The 16,524-nt window shown below is 44.2% G+C and overlaps 1 protein-coding gene across 1 annotated transcript in view; it reads right to left on the reverse strand.

Moving 5' to 3' along the window:
- LOC103601078 overlaps positions 1–14,853 on the reverse strand; it is a 19,777-nt gene extending 4,924 nt beyond the window's left edge. Inside the window, exons 1-5 of the mRNA XM_008585460.1 lie at positions 14,808–14,853; positions 14,132–14,265; positions 11,991–12,074; positions 11,031–11,203; positions 475–682 (exon numbers count right to left, since the gene is read on the reverse strand). Coding sequence (XP_008583682.1) covers positions 475–682; positions 11,031–11,203; positions 11,991–12,074; positions 14,132–14,265; positions 14,808–14,853 — 645 coding nt within the window. The remainder of the gene's footprint in view (positions 1–474; positions 683–11,030; positions 11,204–11,990; positions 12,075–14,131; positions 14,266–14,807) is intronic.
- Positions 14,854–16,524: the final 1,671 nt, after the last annotated feature.

Below are 16,524 nucleotides of genomic sequence, written 5' to 3' on the forward strand. Positions count from 1 at the left end.
GCTCAGCCAGTGAGCAAACCGGCCATCCCTATATAGGATCTGAACCTGCGGCCTTGGTGTTATCAGCACCGCACTCTACCGAGTGAGCCACAGGCCGGCCCAGGCTGTCAGGATTTTATATATCAATAAAAACACTGTAACGTAAGTGTAAAACAATGTGAAGAATGTGTATAACATACTGCTATTTATGTAAAAAAAAAAAGTATGTGTATACTTATATATGTATGTATATAAAAATACATATTTGCTTGCAATGTACATAGAATATCTCTGGAAAGATAAACTGGTAATAATGGTTGTCTTCTGGGGGAAAAAAAGAATGTTCCAGATTAGGGAGATTTTTCTTTTTTTCTTTTTTTTTTTTTAACGAGAAGTCTTTTCTCTGTTTCCAACTCTCAGGGCAATAAAAAGAGGCTCTTTTCCTCAGTCAAGAGAGGAAGCAGGCTCTGTGACCACCCGCCTGTTAGCAAGTACCTGCTCATCCTTGGTGTTGACCGCCACCGTGTCTGCCCCCATCACAGCGCAGTCCTTCTGACTCTCATTCCAAGATCGTATCACAGTGGAAATTAAGTAGCAGCTGGACTGAAATGAACTCCAGAGTGTTGCGCAGCAGCTCCAATCTTTCAGAATGAGTATAAGAGAAACAAAAATAAAATTAAGAGCAAGTAGCCAGCATATAAAGCTATAAGGCACACTAAGGTTTAATTAGGTTTCATTAGTGATCTTTACTGATTTTCCAAAACTGAATGTATTTGCTGGTATATTTATGAATCCCTAGATCATTTTACTCTAGACAGGGACCAGCAAACTTCCTGTAAAGGGCCCGATAGTAAATATTTTAGCCTTTCTGGGCCATACAGTCTCTGTAGCAACTACTCAACTCTGCTGTTGCAGCATCAAAGTAACTGTTTTTTTTTTTTTTTAAAGATGACCGGTAAGGGGATCTTAACCCTTGACTTGGTGTTGTCAGCACCACGCTCACCCAGTGAGCAAACCGGCCATCCCTATATGGGATCTTAACCCATGGCCTTGGTGTTGTCAGCACCACGCTCACCCAGTGAGCAAACCGGCCATCCCTATATGGGATCTTAACCCATGGCCTTGGTGTTGTCAGCACCACGCTCACCCAGTGAGCAAACCGGCCATCCCTATATGGGATCTTAACCCATGGCCTTGGTGTTGTCAGCACCACGCTCACCCAGTGAGCAAACCGGCCATCCCTATATGGGATCTTAACCCATGGCCTTGGTGTTGTCAGCACCACGCTCACCCAGTGAGCAAACCGGCCATCCCTATATGGGATCTTAACCCATGGCCTTGGTGTTGTCAGCACCACGCTCACCCAGTGAGCAAACCGGCCATCCCTATATGGGATCTTAACCCATGGCCTTGGTGTTGTCAGCACCACGCTCACCCAGTGAGCGAACCGGCCATCCCTATATGGGATCTGAACCCATGGCCTTGGTGTTATCAGCACCACACTCTCCCGAGTGAGCCACGGGCCGGCCCATCAAAGTAACTGTTGACAATATGTAAACCAATACGTATGTGTGACTGTGTTCCAATCAAATTTATTTATAAAAGCAGACAGCTGGCATGGGCCTTGGTTTTCCAACATCTGCTTTAAAACCACAATAATTATCTTACAGACAAATAATTTAACTCCAAGTTCATATGAGCCATCTCCACATCTGACAAAAATAATCTTGAGAATTTTACATTTTTCTTTATTAATCATAGATATAAATATCCTTCAGAGTTTATATCCCATCAAAAAGATGAACCTAGGATAAGATAGACCTGGGTTGCAACTTCATTTTCTGCACTGTAATTTTGGGAAAGTCATAAAACCACTCTGAGCCTTTCATATTTTTCTTTTCATTTGTAAATAGCGTTGTTTCTCACACAGAATTTTGAGAGGTTGAGGCAATATAATATATGCAAAACACCAAAGAGCTGTAAGTGCTCAAAAATATCAGTCCTCCTTAGAAGCAAAAGTTTTTGTCATCTTTTCAGGGAAGTACTGATTAAAAACAAACAAAAGGTTGCTTTTTCTTCTCTTTGAATGGAATGAGTAATTCCTAGCACACAGAAGGCACATGTCTGACAGTGCCCAACCTCCCTTGGCTCACATGTTATAATTGCACTGAATATATATGCATTGAAGGTCATAAATACACCTGAGGCTGAAGAACTAAATACACAAATAGACAATGACCTAACCATATATAAAAATAGAACTCTGACCCATAACAAGCCCAGGAAGTCAAAAACCCATAATCAGCAAACAGTCCAGAAGCCAAATCACAACCACTAACAATTGGTCTATACGGCCAGGAATTAACCAATAGCTGACAGCTTTCCTAATTTTTGTCTCTGATTCCAACTCAGGATCAACCAGAGAAAGCCAAATATGCTGCCCTAATCAATTAAATAGGATGCCCAACCTCTAGTTAGGCTGCCTCCAACTTCCCTACTACAAAAGCTTCCAGTCAGGACATTCCTGAAGCCTTCCTCTTATAAGTAGCTTTTGCTTGTTTTTGTTTGGGTGGTTTTTATTTATCTCCATAGGATTATTTTTCTTTGGCTCTCTGTCTTCAAAGTATGCAAGGCCAGCCCTATTGTTCCATGCATTATGCCTAATTCTACATGCCTCTGTGTCCGAAGATCTGAACTGAGCATGGGGTTAACTGGAGGACTGATTGTGATGAGCATTTTGACATCAAGTTCAATGTATGTTCTCCAAGTTCAGCTTCACCAAAAACAAAATCAGTGTTTTTGTGTCTATCCTTCAAACTGCAGCAAAACCCAGAGGCCAGAGAGGGAGGAATATCAGCATTCTCTGTGGTGGACAGCGATGCACTACCCAGATCCCGTTTCAATGAAGGACTTGTTCCTCTGCTGCTGGGAGTACTACTGGCAGACACCCCCACTGTCAGTCCTTTCAGGGATGTCGCAGGTGCAGACAGACACCTTACCAATGTCACACTTTTTCCTGAAGTAGCCCACATTCAATGACTGATTGATGCAGTGGTATAACAGCCTGGACATCCAGGCCAACTCAGTTGAACTCTAAAAAGCCAGTCTAGGCGCTGGGCCGTGGCTCACTCGGGAGAGTGCGGTGCTGATAACACCAAGGCCACAGGTTTGGATCCCATATAGGGATGGCCAGTTAGCTCACTAGCTGAGCGTGGTGCTGACAACACCAAGCCAAGGGTTAAGATCCCCTTACCAGTCATCTTTTAAAAAAAAAAAAAAAAGAAAAAAGCCAGTCTAGTAGACTACGGACTTTCATCACAGCTCAGCTTTTTCCTCTGACCAAACCCGCTTGTGTCTGCTCTTTCCCAGACTCCCTAATTAACACCCCCCACACTAAACTCCTTCTCAGAATTAGTTTTCCAGGGAACCTAACCTGGACACCCTCAAAACCCAAAACTTGATGGATTGACTGTAAAACTGTTAGAATATGTACAAGGATAGTTGAGGACCAAAATTTTCCAGGGAACACCTGGACACCCTCAAAACCCAAAACTTGATGGATTGACTGTAAAACTGTTAGAATATGTACAAGGATAGTTGAGGACCAAATAACATGTAAGGAGATTAAGGTATTTGATGTGATTACTGCCCATGTCTGCAGGCATGCTGCTCTTTAGTAGTCAATGTTTTTAAAGTAGACTTTCATAGAAGTGAATTGCGGCATTTGGAACTTAAGTTTTTGGCTCCTACTCTCATTTGCAGAGTGTCAGCTGAAATTAACAAGGAAAAGTCCGCTATCATAGTTTAAGACCAGTTTATTCTATACTTCAAAATGAATGATTGCAAAATCTGGTCTCAAACAATTAAATGTAGAGATGCTTTTGCCCTGCAGTCAGGAGACATGAAATAAGAATGGCAAAATCATTTCTCTGGGACTTCAGTTTCCAAAGTAGAGGGGGCACAGCTTACACCAGAGCTGATAAGAGCTTTCAAGGCAACAGTAGGTGGAAGAAACGTGGCTCCTTCTATTGTGTTTTTCAGCCAAAATTACAAGACAGAACATGAAGCTGTGAAGCAAGTACATTCCATGTGACGTTCAGAACACTTATATGTGAGAGCCAGTGAATTTTTTAGGTCTAGGCATTAATAAGTATCACTAAACTACCTGCTACCAACTAAGTTTTTCTTTACATAGTTATAAACATTATTGAAGACCAAGGACTAAGCTGTAAAGAAGATAAACTCTTGGATTTATATTTGTTCCCTGGATTTATAATCCTCCTTTTACCACATTGTATCAGGTTGGTTTTGACTCGGATCTAGACGGTGTACTTCAGAGAACTGGATGAGTTGAAAAAAGAAACTCAGCAACAGTGAGTTAGGAGGTGCTCAGTTTCCCTGGGATCAGGGTTCAGGACACACCTCTGGGTTTCAGACCATTCCCCAAGGTCTCAGGCCCTACTCTGGGTCCTCCCTTAGAGAAGAGTTACTGTTGCAAGTTGGACGTATTTTCCTGTTTTCGGACCGACCTGAGAGCTGGGGGCTGACATATGCAAATCCAGTGGCTGGGCATGTTCAGCAGAAAGGGGTTCTACGACCCTAGCGGCCAAGCATGCTTAGTACAGTGGAATGTGTATTCACTAGATAGCATGAATGTGTATTAGATAGTGAGTCTGTAGAAGTTGAATCCCAGCAGAAGGCAGGGTTATTGCTCTCTCTCCAGGGGCTAACCCACGCTTTGTGGGCTGAAGTGCGTGTGCTTTCTTTTGTATCGGGCTTTCTCTCTCTTGAGCCGGCCTGCACTCTGCTAGACTTTACGGGGGTAGATCTTACTTTTGTATTGGACCTGGTGCAGGCCCTGCTCAATCTCTGGAGCTGGGCCACACTTCCTCTGTGAAATCTGTGTCTCTTATTCATTGCATTAAACCTGTTCTCACTTCCTACTGTGGCTCTGCCCTGGTATTCTTTTCTATGGTGGAGTCAAGAACCTGGTAAGAGGACGGGGGGGCGGGGGTGGGGGTGTTGAGGCTACCGCGCCTTCCCAGACCCCTTCTTCTCAATAGAATGAGAAAGAGGTTGATGATCTTTATTATTCAAAAAATACCATTTTCTTGGCTTGAGGTTGAATAAAAGAAAAAAAAAAATACAGCAAGAAATACTAGACCAAAAGCTAAAGAAAATTCAAGAGGCTTGTTTCATAAATACTCTGTACTTAGTCCTTTGACCTGATTACTGTATCGGTTTTAAAGCTTTTACTTTCTGTCTTACAGATAAAAGACTAATGTATTAGAGATCAGGTAAGAGACAAATGAAATGGAAAGAGTCATATATGATATGAGCTACCATTTATAACCGTGATTACTCGCTAATAAATAAGACCTAACAAAGAGAAGTCAGAGCTCAGGAAGCAGACTGGATTGATTGCTTCATAAGGAGCCTGGATTCAGAAAATAATTTAGATGTGTGTTCTTAAAGCTGCAGGAAGAGACTAAAAGAAAGCTATTGGTGAATACCCCCTCCTTTTTTTTTTTTTAAAGATGACCAGTAAGGGGATCTTAACCCTTGGCTCGGTGTGGTCAGCACCACGCTCTCCCAAGTGAGTGAACCAGCCATCCCTGTATAGGATCTGAACCCGTGGCCTTAGTGTTATCAGCACCGCACTCTCCCGAGTGAGCCACGGGCCGGCCCAGAATATCCCCTCCTTCTTGATGAACTGGGACATATTATAATATTATAACTGCATAATATTTAGATGGATTTAATGGGGGAATATGGAAATGACAACATGAAACACTTCAAGTTTTATTAGGTGAGTTTGTAAGGTGAGTAAGACAGAAATGAATATGTAGGTATTGTCCTGCTCTAAAGAAATATGCTTGAGAAGATAATAAAGAAACTAAGGAAATTACAGGTAGAGGTGGCATTGTTAACTAAAGAGAAATCAGTCGGGACAACAATAAGTCATCTCCAGTCATCTTATCTCTATCACTGCAGTATGTTGGACATATGGAGGAATTTTCCTACGTGGAATTCACACTCAGTAGTTAAAAGTGAATTTTATGTACGTAAAAAATAGTAGATATTTTCTTGAATAATAGATGACTCTGTCAGGTCTGGAACTCATTGACTTTGTATCTTTCGGTACAGAAGACTCCACAAGGTGAAATCTAGAGGAGTTGTTTGTGAAAAATAAAATGAAAGGAAGAAAGAAAGATTTCTTGTTAGAAAAAGCAAAGGGAAAAAAAAAGTCTTCAAAGCTACCTCCAAATATCATAGAGAAAGAAAAGAATCAATTTCAGAATGAGGTTATGAGGCAGTAATAGCTCCTGCTGCGCACAGAGTTAAAATTTTCTTGGGAACTTGGTGTGGATGGAGAGAGAGAGAGGGAGAAATGAGAAAGCAAGTTTATGAAGCAGGCTTGGAGAACTGCCTGGTTAAAACATAAAGTGCCCTGTTCAGAAGGGTAATAGAAATGAAGAGATTTTAAAAGATGTGAGACATTGAAAGTGTGGACTCAAACAGGTACGGGTACCCTGACACTTCTCTCTGTGTGATGGAAATGCAAAGATTACTCAGAGCCCAAATACTGAGAACAATGAGAAGCCTGAAGGGGCTGCACCAAGAAAGACTCCCTCAAGAAGGGAGAAACATGGTGCAGCCCCTGTCAGTATTTGCTTCAGCTTTTATTGTAAAAACAAGGAAATACAAGAGAAAAAACAACTTAATCAAAGGAATGAAAAGAAATTGAAGGCCTGCCCATGGCTCACTCGGTAGAGTGCGGTGCTGATAACACCAAGGCCGTGGGTTCGGATCCTATATAGGGATGGCCGGTTTGCTCACTGGCTGAGCGTGGTGCTGACAACACCAAGCCAAGGGTTGAGATCCCCTTACCGGTCATCTTTAAAAAAATAAATAAATAAAAGACCTATTAAAAATGGGCCGGCCTGTGGCTCACTCGGGAGAGTGCGGTGCTGATAACACCAAGGCCATGGGTTCGGATCCCATATAGGGATGGCCGGTTAGCTCACTGGCTGAGCATGGTGCTGACAACACCAAGTCAAGGGTTAAGATCCCCTTACCGGTCATCTTTAAAAAAAAAAAAAAAAAAAAAGAAATTGGTTATGGGGCAATCTCTGGAAAGCATCTTGAGAAACAAAGGAAAGGGAGTGAAGCTGGATAAGAAATGACTTTAATGTCCTTAACTAATCCAGCAGAACATCCTTGAAGATCTTTGCTGTGCTAAGGGCTTTTGCCCTTTGAACAATCCCTGTTCTGCCTCAGCTCTCTTACCTGCACTAAGGGCTTTCGACCTGTGTAAGTTCCCTGGTCTTTCTCAGTCTTAACATTCCTACACTCCTCCGCACTACCCCAATGTTCACAGCGGCACTATTCACAGGAGCCAAAAGATGGGAACAACCCAAGTGTCCATCAACAGGCGAATGGATAAACAAAATATGGTACATCCATACAATGGAATGTTGTTCAGCCTTAAAAGGGATGAAGTGTGGACACATGCTGCAACATCAACTGACCTTGAACACATTATGCTAAGTGAAACAAGCCAGACAAGAAAGGACAAATATTGTATAATTCCATTCATATGAGGCATTTAGATTAGGCAAATTTATAGGGACAGAAAGTAGAATAATGATTACCTTTAATCATTAAAAGGTAGGGGCTGGAAGAAGTGGATGTGAGGAGTTATTGTTTAACAGGTGCAGAATTTCTACTTGGGATGATGAAAAAGTTCTGGAGATGGATGGTGGTGCTGGTTGCACAACATTGTAAATTTACTTAATGCCACTGAACTGTACAATTAAAAATGGTTAAAATGATAAATTTTGTGTATGTATATTTTACAATAAAATAAAAAATGTTAGGAAAAAAAAAGATGTGAGATGCAGACAAGCAGAGTCTCAGTGACTGTGATCACCATTGTTGCTAATTCCCAATTTTGTAAGAAGGCAGAGTGTTTAAAATGACAAAGTGAGGAGACCTTAAGCATAGGTGGATTTCTCCCACTTTATATATTAAAGAGTACTGTATTAGTCACGGTTCTCCAGAGACACAGAATCAATAGGATATGTTATAATTACATGAGAGGGATTTATTAGGGGAATTAGCTCACGTGGCTATGAAGAAAAGTCCCACAATAGGTCGTCTATAAACTGGATGCTGGTAGCATGGCTCAGTCCAAGTCCAAAGGCCTCAGAACCAGGGAAGCTGATGGTGTCCTTGGTGTAAGTTCTGGAACCCAAAAGCTAAAGAGCCTCGAGCTGTGATGTCCATGGACAGGAGAGTGTACCCCAGCTCCAGTGGATCGAGAGAGAGCGGTCACCTCTTCCCTCTCTCTTTTGTTCTCTCTGGACCCCCAGCGGACTGGACGGTTCCCACCCACACTGAGGGCGGGTCTTTCCCACCCAGGCCACTCAGACTCTGATGCTAATCTCTGCTGGAAACACCCTCATGGACACACCTGAAAAGACAGCTTTACCAGGTTTCTCAGCATTGCTTCTCCTAACCAAGTTGACATCTAGAATTAACCTTCACAGGTACCCCATTTAACCTCTTGATGCCCACTCTGAATTCTGTATTACTACCACCACCTGCCTGGCATTGTAATGAGACTGAAACCAAGGTGGTTTTTTCTACACATTTTCTGTGTTTCCTCTAGATACCATTTTACTGCTATAATTTTTTTTTTTTTCTTTTTTGGCAGCTGGCTAATATGGGGATCTGAATCCTTGACCTCGGTGTTATAACACCAGGCTCTAATCAACTGAGCTAAGCATCAGCCCTGCTATGAATTTTAAGTGGCTATAAAAGTTCACACCTGGTCTGACCTATATACCCTAGGTCCTACAAACATAATTCATTTAGGATAACTGCTAAAATTTTGGAGGTTTGCTTTTGTATTTAGAAATTTGAAGATAATTAGTTGGTGTTGTGATAATCTTCAGTGTTCTGTAAATCATTCGTGCTTTTTAGAAAGAGAGCTTAAGTTGGGATTAATTTACCTCAGATCCTGGAGGAGCCATAACCTTGAAAAATAGCCTTTGCCTGGAAATCTTCAGACTGGGTGTACGTACACCAAGGCTTCCCAAAGGATGCGTAGTGGCAATAAATACATATTCTTTCTATCATCATGTAAGTTCCCTTTTCCTTTCCATGTTAGCTCTTCCGCACATGAGTATTACAAAGGAAAAACATACCTGAAACTGACTATGTCTTAGGATGGAAAAAGCTCCATGGTGCAGAAGGGCTATTTGAAATATTTTTAGAGAAGCCTCCTGTAATGGTTAGTCAAGACATCAGAAGTCTCCATTCCACTGAGTTGCCTGTACATTTCCTTTTCAGAAAGCATAAATTTCCATTTAAGTATTAAAAGTGGAGGTTTTTGGCTCTCGTAGGGGTTTTGTAAGGTCAACCTTGCTTTAATACAATGACCCCGCTTATTCTGTACCCTACTTATTGTCAAAGAATGCTTTGATCTGGACTCTAAAGTCTAAAGAGTCTGGTAAGGGTAAAGAGAGGCTTGTTGAGAAATATTGAATGCTAAAAGTGGCCTTTTTCATGATTTAATCGTAGGTAGTTCTTTTCTGCTATTCTCAATACTCATCATCAGGATGCGTCAGTGTTTGGAAGGAAAAATTACATTTGAATAGCTGAAATTGTACAGATTAGTGACACTGAAACTTTTAAATATACTGGGAAATTTCTGGTATTCCCAAAATTTTCAAATTGCACTAGATAAAACAGATACAAATATTGCACAATTCCTTTTAGATTCAGTGTGCATTATTCAATAATTAATTAAAGCTTATTTTATCAATCATATCATGAAATATTTATGCCAATCGCAGTCCATCTTATTTCACCTTTTCTAACATTTATTATTTCCAACCTCCAATAACAAAAAATAAAATTATATGCTAGCTGCTGGACCAATTAGCCTTTGGAAATATTTATCTTTCTTGAGCTGACCAGTCAGCTCAGTTGGTTACAGTGTGGAGCTGATGACATCAAAGTCTGGGTTCAATCATTGTCCCGGCCAGCAAAAAAAAAAAAAAACAGCAAAAAAAAAAAAAAAAAAAAATATGTATATATATCTTTTTTTCATTGAAAAGGAGAAATTTTGGTTGTTTACCAGAATTAATAGAACTATTTCTAAATTTTTATATATTTTTATATATATTCCATTTAATTATTTCCTAAACCAAATTCATTCTATTTCCAAACCAGAATCCCTTGTATTTATTTCTTGCTTCATATGAAACATAATTTCAGCTATGTTTTATATAAATTAGGTAATGAGAAATTTTTTATAGTCTTATAAAAATGGGTAAAATTATTATATTTGAGCTTCCATAACTTAAACTTGACTTCTCTAGCAACAGGGTCATGAAAGATGCATTTAGGAGTTCTGTGTTCGGGGTTTTTTTTTTTTTTCCAAAATACATTATTAATAGGGTTATGTGAATAGAAAAGTTAGAGTTTTTCTGGCCCAGTAGGTCTGGTTTGACTGACTGGCTTGACAGCAAGGATGACTTTGTAGTTGGTTAGGTCACATCGCAGCCATCGTCACAGCGAACTGAAGCAAGACCAGAAGGGAACGGCGCTGTCCCACCCAGCGACCCCTCGGCCCGGTCCTGCACAGCCCGCGTCCTCAGCTCCGGCAAGTTCTTCCCCGGTGGGGCAGCCCGACATGCCGGGTCCACGTTCGGTCCCGGGCAGGACGAAGGCCGTCTCGGGCGGCTGCCCCCTCCATCTGTGCTCCGGGCTGTCGCAGCCCCTGCTCGCGGCCAGGGCTGAGCACGTCTCCCCTGCGAGGCGACCCGGTCTACACTGGGGAGCAACGCTCCGGCCGAGCCGCAGGGCACGATCCCGTCTTACCATCGATAAGGCCGGTCGTCTTACCCTTGTCCGAGTCCCGGGATACTTGCTTCTCAGTTAAGAGCTCTGCACGGAGGGGGTGCCAGTGACTTCAAACCAGGGACAGGTCGGACGGGGTGAGCACGAGGGGACCGAGGGCTGTTGCGAATGATTCTCACGGTTCAGGCTGTCGCGATGATGGGGCAGTGTTGTCACAAGACAAACACTCGTGAGGACTCTCGTTCGACACTTTAACTTCGAAACGTCCGAGATGTCCCAGTGGCAGTTCGGGGGAGTAGCGCGACAAAGCGGCCAGGACGTGGACAGCTTCGGTGCCGAAGACATAGAGCATCTACTCGACTGTGACTAACAGCGAGAGCGACCTCGCTGCTCGTCACAGGCCGGCGCCTTCTGCCTCCTGTGCCTTGGATGACATTCCTGATACTCTTGTAACTGGGACAGTCTCTTGCCAACCCTCTTACACAGGGTTGTGACGAGTCACGGGAAAGAGAAAAGGGTGAGTCGTCGTTCTCTGAGTAAACCGACGCGGGGCTGTAGAGCCTGACGCCGCGGCGGGTCCCCTGCACCCCGCACCGCTGTCCTGACGCCGCGGCGGGTCCCCTGCGCCCCGCACCGCTGTCCTTACGCCGCGGCGGGTCCCCTGCACCCCGCACCGCTGTCCTGACGCCGCGGCGGGTCCCCTGCGCCCCGCACCGCTGTCCTTACGCCGCGGCGGGTCCCCTGCACCCCGCACCGCTGTCCTGACGCCGCGGCGGGTCCCCTGCGCCCCGCACCGCTGTCCTTACGCCGCGGCGGGTCCCCTGCACCCCGCACCGCTGTCCTGACGCCGCGGCGGGTCCCCTGCGCCCCGCACCGCTGTCCTTACGCCGCGGCGGGTCCCCTGCACCCCGCTCTGTTCTCCTCGCAACTTTCTTTCTTCCTCCTTCCTCCCCCCCAGCGGCTGGCCGGAATGGGGATCCGAACCTTTGACCTTGGTGTTACAAGGCTGCGCTCCAACCAACCGAGCCAACCGGTCAGGCCCTCGCGTGCTGCCTTCTGCGCAAGTGCAGTTAAAAAAAAAAAAATGCAGCCAAGGCTGCTTTCTCGTACTCGTTTATCTTACCTGCTTATGAGCTTACGTGTATACCTCGGTCTCCCCCTGTCAGAGTGTGAACTTCGGTGCAGGGCAGGAATTCCACTTTATTCACGCCGTACACCAGCACCTAGAAAAGGGACCTGCTCATAGTAGACACTGAACAACTATTTATTGGCTTGCAGGCTAACAGCGTCTGCCCAGTTCTATTAATCCTCAAAGATCACAGGTCTTTCTGATTTTTCTAAAGTTTTCTGATTGCTAATACTACAAATAAATAACCTTTTGAAGACTTTTAGACATCTTTCACTAAATGTGGTCTTTTTTTTTTTTTTTAAAGATGACCGGTAAGGGGATCTTAACCCTTGACTTGGTGTTGTCAGCACCACGCTCAGCCAGTGAGCAAACCGTCCATCGCTATATGGGATCCGAACTCGTGGCCCTGGTGCTATCAGCACCGCACTCTCCCGAGTGAGCCACAGGCCGGCCCCGTTACATTCTGATTGTGAGACTAATCCCAGTTAAAGTCCTCTATCTTTCTTTTAATTTAAGTCTTTAAGTTCCTGCATGTCTTCTTTCCTTTCAGATACGTAATTACCCTTAAGCCCCTTGGTCTCCTGACCCTGGCTGTAAAAAGTAAAACAAAGTTGAATGTAGTCATATTCTGCTTCTTAGGGTTCCACTGGTTTACAGCCGTACCACCCTGAACGAGCCTGATCCCGTCTTAGGGTCACACCAAAGACCGGGAGATGTATTTGGAACTAGGAAGAAACTGAAGATTATGTCCTCACATGCTTTCACTTGACATAGGAAAGCATATTCAGTGACTTCCTCACAGATGACTCTTGTCTGTTCGTAATCATGGCATCACATACTACAGCAAGTTTTGGCAACCAAATACTGGAGGAGAAAGTAATTTCTTTCTTTTTTTTTTTTTTATTTAATTAATTATTTATTTTTTGAGGAGAAAGTAATTTCTGAGGTCTCACAGAAATATAAAACTTGGGGGCCGGCCCGTGGCTCACTTGGGAGAGTGCGGTGCTGATAACACCAAGGCCCTGGGTTCGGATCCCACATAGGGATGGCCGGTTCGCTCACTGGCTGAGCGTGGTGCTGACAACACCAAACCAAGGGTTAAGATCCCCTTACCGGTCATCTTTAAAAAAAAAAAAAAAAAAAAAAAAGAAATATAAAACTTGGCAATAGGAGCAGCATTTATTATTATTATTATTATTGTTGTTGTTGTTGCTGTTGTTGTTGCTGTTGTTGTTGTGTCCGGCCATTATGGGGGAGCAGCATTTAAATAGGTTATTTCCTTTATTCCTCCATTGTGTCATGTTTGAACAATTTTTCTTGTCATGTTGGGACGACTCCCACATGAAGATCAAAAACCCACAGTATTTAATCAAATACACACATACACAATAAAAAAAAGAAAAAAGAAAGAAAGAAAACCCCACAGGACCGCTATCATAGAATGATAGGAGGATTAGTTGTTATGCTACTATCAGAAGAATTTTTAAAACAAAGGAACAGATCACCCTTGGTGAACTGATAAAGCTAGTAGCAGGAGATTATGTCTTAGATGGTGGCACAACTGGCTTATACACAGAGGTGGACTTACTGTCATAGACTGAATTGCATCCCCCCCAATTCAAGAGTTGAAGCCCTAACTCCTGATGTGATGCTATTTGGAGGTGGATCCTTTGGAAGGTAATTAGGTTTAAATGGGGTTATGAGGATGGGGCCCTCATAATGGGATTAGTGCTCCACGGAGCTTGCTTTCTCTCTCCACCGTGTGAGGACGCAGCAAGATGTCAACGTCTGCAGGCCAGGTAGAGAGTGGTCACCAGACTAGATCTCGCTGGCATCTTGGTCTCAGACTTCCAGCTTCCAGAACTGTAAGAAGATAAATTTCTGTTGTTTAAGCCACCCCATTAACAGTGTTTTGTTCTGGCAGCCCAAGCTAGCTGAGACGGTTATGATCATGTTTGGGAAAATGCAACCAGGACCAGGCAAAGTAAACCTGGAAGTACAGGCAATTATCCAAGATAATTAATAATAGTGATAGTATAGGAATGATGGCATTCCCAGTTAGGGAAGGATGCCTTCCTACTTTCTCGGGAAGTCTATAGCACGTCCTGGGGAAAGGATCGAGGGATCACCGCTCTCCATCCGAGAACTTACCAGAGAGCTCACAATGAAGCAGGCGCTGAGGACAGAGACGGGTACCACAGCGGGGGACCACACCTGTACCCCGAGCCACCAGACTCCTTTCCCTGTCAGGTCAGCAAGATGAATGTACCCACTTAAAATCTCCACTGCCAGAGGCCCAGGGAAATCAGAGTCCCAAGGACCTTAGAAGGGTAGAGAAGTCAGCCTACGAAAACTAACTACAAAAGGAAACAATGTGAAAGCAAGAAGAGACCGTAGACATCTCCTCAGAGCAAATGACCAAATAGCAGCCTGGGGCCCAGGACACACTCACGTAAAAGTCATCCAGAGCACGTGGTACTTTCCAGTTCCTACTCTTTCCCGGGCACCCCACGGCCTTCTCGTGAGTCCATGCCTTTCTCCAATATCATTTTGTCTTTAAATTCTCACCTCTTTGTATGGTAAATGCATATTTTTTTCAAAGCCTTCTAGTCCTGAGTTGTTCTTGTTTTTGTTTTCTCCTGTCACCTTTCCCTGGTCCTAGTACGTTGGGTCCATGCCTACCTCAATACTGCAATTATCATGATGTTACGATTCTTTCATGAAAGTTGTATACTTCTCCCAAAGTCGTCCTTCCCGTCTCAATGCCTGTTTTCTTGCGCCATCATACTTCTGCGACCTTCTCTAGAACTAAGCAGCAAGTGCTCACCTGTATCTTGAGGCCGTTCTTTCGGCACTGTTGTGTGCACACACATCGCTTTGACTCCGTGTACTCAGGATGTTTAGGAGCTCTGTGTCACTCTCCCTGAAGATGTGACCCTGGAGTTCTGGTTTCACTCAAACAGGCCCAGCTCTTTGATCCTCCTGTACCCACTCTAGCAACTGTAAGAGACGTGACTCACTCTGCAGTCAGCTAAAGCTTCCAGTCTAAAATAATCTCCAGAAATAAGGAAACACAAAAAACGACATTGAGAAACACATGAAAAACTATTCACCAGTACAGGTCTGATTATGTGTTTACTTTTCTAAGTGAATTTTTTTTTTTTTTTTTTTAAAAAAGATGACCGGTAAGGGGATCTTAACCCTTGGCTTGGGGTTGTCAGCACCACGCTCAGCCAGTGAGCAAACCGGCCAGCCCTATATAGGATCCGAACCCATGGCCTTGGTGTTATCAGCACCACGCTCTACCGAGTGAGCCACGGGCCGGCCTTCTACATGAATTTTTGTTTTTTATTTGGTTCCTGTGCAGTCAGACATGCAAAGTAAATTTTTTGTATGTCCCAGGGAAATCAGTTAGTAGTCTTTAAATAAACTGTGTGCTCCCTGATGAATCTATTTTTCTTTTTCTTAGATTTTATGTAAAGTCTAATGCATGTTTTTAACATTTATCGCATTTAGGAAGAACTTAGGTTACCTCAGCCTAGAAGATGAGCAAAAGTCTCTCTGCATGAAGGATTGATATGATAAACAACAATTGCACCTAGAGACAAGAGTGCAAAGTCATTGCTGAATGGAAGATTCTTGAATCTATCTGCAAAGGCTGTTAATACACTGCTATTGAGTCAGGGCCAGGTTTGGGCTGAGGTCAGGAAAATTATATAATCTTTTTGGCTGAAAGAGAATAGTGTTCTTTTTTTTTTTTTTTTTTTTTTTTTTTTTTTTTTTTTGTGACTGGTAAGGGGATCGCAACTCTTGGCTTGGTGTCGGCTGCCCCGCGCTCAGCCAGTGAGCGCACCAGCCATCCCTATATAGGATCCGAACCTGCGGCCTCGGCGCTCCCGCGCCACTGCGCTCCCAGTGCCGCACTCTCCTGAGTGAGCCACGGGCCGGCCCCAATATGTTTTTTTTTTTTTTTTTGTGACTGGTAAGGGGATCGCAACTCTTGGCTTGGTGTCGGCTGCCCCGCGCTCAGCCAGTGAGCGCACCAGCCATCCCTATATAGGATCCGAACCTGCGGCCTCGGCGCTCCCGCGCCACTGCGCTCCCAGTGCCGCACTCTCCTGAGTGAGCCACGGGCCGGCCCCAATATGTTTTTTTTTTTTTTTTTGTGACTGGTAAGGGGATCGCAACTCTTGGCTTGGTGTCGGCTGCCCCGCGCTCAGCCAGTGAGCGCACCAGCCATCCCTATATAGGATCCGAACCTGCGGCCTCGGCGCTCCCGCGCCACTGCGCTCCCAGTGCCGCACTCTCCTGAGTGAGCCACGGGCCGGCCCCAATATGTTTTTTTTTTTTTTTTTGTGACTGGTAAGGGGATCGCAACTCTTGGCTTGGTGTCGGCTGCACCGCGCTCAGCCAGTGAGCGCACCAGCCATCCCTATATAGGATCCGAACCTGCGGCCTCGGCGCTCCCGCGCCACTGCGCTCCCAGTGCCGCACTCTCCTGAGTGAGCCACAGGGTCGGCCGAGAATAGTGTTCTAAGGCACAA

This window comes from Galeopterus variegatus, unplaced genomic scaffold (assembly GCF_000696425.1).
Source record: "Galeopterus variegatus unplaced genomic scaffold, G_variegatus-3.0.2 Scaffold3578, whole genome shotgun sequence".
Lineage (NCBI taxonomy): Eukaryota > Metazoa > Chordata > Mammalia > Dermoptera > Cynocephalidae > Galeopterus > Galeopterus variegatus.